This window comes from Homalodisca vitripennis, chromosome 2 (assembly GCF_021130785.1).
Source record: "Homalodisca vitripennis isolate AUS2020 chromosome 2, UT_GWSS_2.1, whole genome shotgun sequence".
Taxonomy (NCBI): domain Eukaryota; kingdom Metazoa; phylum Arthropoda; class Insecta; order Hemiptera; family Cicadellidae; genus Homalodisca; species Homalodisca vitripennis.
The window spans coordinates 146,071,065-146,075,464 of record NC_060208.1 but is presented as its reverse complement, the minus strand read 5'-3'; the positions used below and the strand labels follow the sequence as shown (position 1 = coordinate 146,075,464).

The following is a 4,400-nucleotide window of genomic DNA, read 5'->3' as shown; positions in this document are numbered from 1 at the left end:
GTTTTATTAATGTATATGTAATGAATTTGGAAGTAATATCCTTCTATTCTTGGAAGTAATAAATACCAGGTAATAATTTAAATTGATGGAAGTTCACCGTAATAGCTGATAATCCAAAGTGATTCATAATTTTACAATACTAGTTTACGGTTCTACTGAGAAAAATGTAGTGTGAAGTACTGCGTCCGACGGTTTACGATCACCGATAAAAGGTTGAAACAATGAAATGCAGCATAACTGGTTGAGGTAATAGGAAAGGCCTGCCATGTGGATCCCAGAGAGTTAGGACTATAAAATCATCTAGCAAGTCAGTGCATACTACAATTAGCTACCTGATCTCCTGCCCTCTGTGCAACCGCCACTGAGATGTATTTCTCTGTGTCTTTCTGTTTGTGTCTGGTGCTTGGTGCTGTACTCATCATAGCCGTACCTCCTGAATTCCCTCTTGAGAAACAATATTTCGGTGAGTTGTTCTTATTCATACATCCATCCACTTTAGTATTCTTTTATAAAGAATATAATGCTTTATATTATTTTTATTTTTCAAAATAAACAATAAAATTGTAACATATAATTCGTGTGTTACTAATTCTTGGAATATAATTTGGAGTGCTAAATTTTTGGATCAGTTGCTATCTCTCTAAAAATATACAAACAGTTGTTAAGAAACTAATCTACTGCTAATATTAAAAAGGTATAATTTTTATAAATGTACTACCTATCATACATGTTTTATGTACAGGTAAATATAACCAGTATACTTACAACGAGGCCTTTTTAAGTTGCATATATATATTCAATATCATTGTGGTGATACTAAGATTGTAGAACAACATAGGCACCTGGGACTGAAAGATGTATGACTAGTTGGAGCACACGATATTGGTACTCTCAACCCCACGTGAAGATTCAAGGTCAGGGTGTTTAAACTTGTAGACTGACGTAGACGCCTAGAGCTGAAACTGTTACATAGAAATTCCTGACTAGCGTAAGTACACAATATAAATACTCTCAACCCCACGTGAAGATTCAAGGTCAGGGTTTTGTAACTTGCTGTATAGTGAAACAGACACCTAGGGCTGAAACTGTTACATAGAAATGCTTGAATACCTAAAGTACACAATATAAATACTCTCAATCCCACATAAAGATTAAAGTAATAATGTTTATATTTGGAAATCAAGATAGACGCTTAGGAATCAAAGATTTAATCAATATTACAGTGCATTAATACCAACAATTTAAATTGAATGAACAAAGTTACTACTCATCTAGATGTTATTTTTAAATAAATACATTACATTTTTGACTAACACCTACAATTGAACCTCAGCAGCTCAACGTTTTGTCATATAACCTCAACACCACAATATACGAGTATAATAGTATAATATAAAAGTTGTCGTTAAAATACACTGTCATTAGCCCTTAGCCATGATAAAGTGTGGAAGTTATCATAACTCCCACAGAGTACAAATTTTGTAACATGGAACTTTGCGTTACATGTTGGACCTGATTCTTTGTATTTAATAATGATGCAGCCTGAAATACAACCAAGTAATGTTTTTAGGATTTTTCTTATGAATGAACACATGCAAATATTAGGAATTTCGAATTTAATGGAATAAAACCATAAATTACACATCTACTAATCAATTTATATTACTTACCTTATAAAGGAGAGGAAATATTTCATTTAAAACAAAATATTAGTAATAATCAAACGCCAGACATCGAGCCTCGGATGCGACACTTAAGAAAGGTATCTGCTTATAAATTACCTACCGAAAGGCAATGGTTCTTTAAAAACTCTTTTCATTTTTATAAACCTGAAAAGTACAAAATAATTACAAATGTATTCACTCATAGCAAAATTTAAGGAAAAACGTGAATTAAAATATAATAAACAATTTATTATAATTTACCGAATACATAATATTTTGGTATGGTTGTTTTGTTTGCTGAATAGAAACTATTTATATCGTTTTAACGAACCGTTGTTTAAACATCCACTAGCAGCAAAAATAGAGAAAAATGAACGAACGTGGTACGGATATTTATCACAGTTACTTGGAGCAAAATGAACTTGAACACTAGTTGAATATCTTGGGACTGAGGTTATTGAATTCACAATTTATATGATTAACATCCATAACGGGTTAACAATTTAAACCTAACTGATCTAAATAACCTATCATAACTTTACTCCATCGTTAACCCAACGTGTATTACAAATAAAGAAACAACAATTAAAATTTTGGGTAGGGTACGATAAGCGGACCCGGTTTTTTATATCGAAATTGGCAAAATATATTACTTAATCATAACCATCGATATAATCAATCGAGACTGATTAATTATTTTGATTTATTAACTTAAATAGTCTATATCAACAGCTGAAAACACTTTAAAATAATACACGTAGGGTAATATTTCAATTTTACTTAAGTAATTTTAATTATTAAAAATGGCAGTCAATTTTAGAAAACTACAAGACATTGCTTTGAAAGATGATGAGAAATAAATAAAATATATTGTTTTTCTGGCTTCAACATGTGGACTCGTACCGAAAACCCCATTATGTGAAATTTGTGGGGAAGAAACAACTTTAACTGTGAGAGGAGTAAATATCGTCGTCTTCAGTTTTCTTAATTTTTGTTATAATAATTTGTTTAATCACTATAAATATTAAATTCATATTTTAATTTAAAGCATATGATTGTTATTGAGGACTATAGATACTTTTATATCGATTGATAGTCTAGGATTTGAGATGCGAATATTAGGTATCGAAGACTACATTCTTCGATATAAAAAACCGGGTCCGCTTATCGTACCCTACCCAAAGTTTTGCCTGAAAAATAGTGAAAGATAACGGTATTGTGAACACCTATTAGCACTTAAGCATATTAGTATGGTAAGTTCATACCTCAGTGAAACTATGAGGGGGATTAAGATCTGTATTTGTTTATTTTTCTGTTTACCTGTAATCTGTTGCAGAGGAGGGCGTTCGTCTGCCACGTGTTACATGTGACCTGTTAGGTTTCTCCATCGGTGGTTTCTCTCCGGGCCACAGCTACTGTGCCGCACACTGCCTCGCGCTCAGGAGGGGGTTCCGAGGTGGCAGGTGTAGCAAGGGTGTCTGCCACTGCCGCAAGTGAAGATCGCAGTATTTTAACCGTCTAATTACCACGATAATCTTTTACTCTAATAAAGTGTCAGCGATTGACATCTTTCCATAAAAAATTATGGAGTTAAATTTTTTTTGTAATCATCATTATTATTAAACTATTTTTAAACAACTTGTCATTAAAACTGTAAAATGTTTCCTTTTCTCACAGATCTGTAGTGCATAAAACACATTACACATATTGCAATAACATTTTTTATATACAATATATATATATATATATATATATTGTATCATATATTATATATATATATATATATATATATATATATATATATATATATATTCGCCTTATATTTGTGTAAAAACAAGTTTTTCCGTCAGTTTTAATTTTTATCAGTAGGTACAAAATATATAATTTTATCATATTATATATTTTGTACCTACTGATAAAAATTAAAACTGACGGAAAAACTTGTTTTTACACAAATATAAGGCGAATATCAGCAATAACAGAACGAAACCCAGGTAGGAAGGCGTAAAATGAACAATTTGGTTACATAAATTACAATACTACATAAATTATCATAATGAATAGTGAAATCAACAGAAAATATCCTCAATGTAACATTAGTAAAATATTAAATGGAATATTAGCCACTATAGAGGCAGTCCAAGGTCGTTGAGAAAAATACTAACATCTTCTGGCAAGGGTATAACTCTACCGATGACTGAATATTAAATCAAATTGTACATTTCATGCATTGTTCGATAGAAGTTAAATAAAAATCATACATATAATTAAGATTATAAAATAAGTAAAGTGTAAATAGGAACTGAGGCTTCATGCTCTTTATAAAGTAGTGACGAGAAAATGTTATGACAGATGAAAATATGTTTCTGTAAAGAATATAGGAACCGGAAATAGTTCTTTGATCTATTACTGTAAAGTTTAGTCCATATTGCAAACTATATGCTTCATCTTTAACACTTAGCTACTCCTTTATTCTAAAACTTATTTACATTTTAGATATTTTCCTGCTAAAATAGGTGGTGATTAGTATTGTTAGATATTTGCTCGTATTACTTACACAGCTATATATCAGGTGCATCTTACAATCAATAGTACATAGTGAAAGTGTCATACCACTTAGTTATTTTATATTTTAAAATGAAGAACCCAAATATAAATGAATGTGTAATGGTTATAAATAAATGGAAATAATAAGCTAAAATGTGTGTAAAAATTAAACATATTTCCATTTACATA

The 4,400-nt window shown here is 30.6% G+C and overlaps 1 protein-coding gene across 1 annotated transcript; it reads left to right on the top strand.

Annotated features, from left to right (window-relative positions):
* Positions 1-207: 207 nt before the first annotated feature.
* On the top strand, positions 208-3,302 carry LOC124354851 (defensin-like). The gene is made up of 2 exons (XM_046805610.1): positions 208-463; positions 3,001-3,302. Exons 1-2 carry the CDS (start codon positions 367-369, stop codon positions 3,159-3,161), a joined length of 258 nt encoding a protein of 85 aa, XP_046661566.1. The 5' UTR covers positions 208-366; the 3' UTR covers positions 3,162-3,302.
* The last annotated feature ends 1,098 nt before the right edge of the window (positions 3,303-4,400 follow it).

Bases quoted from the DNA above. Each gene is read 5' to 3' on its own strand.
- LOC124354851 (XM_046805610.1), top strand. From the start codon at position 367: ATGTATTTCTCTGTGTCTTTCTGTTTGTGTCTGGTGCTTGGTGCTGTA. The intron at 464-3,000 runs GTGAGTTGTTCT...AATCTGTTGCAG, and splicing joins TCTTGAGAAACAATATTTCG to AGGAGGGCGTTCGTCTGCCA.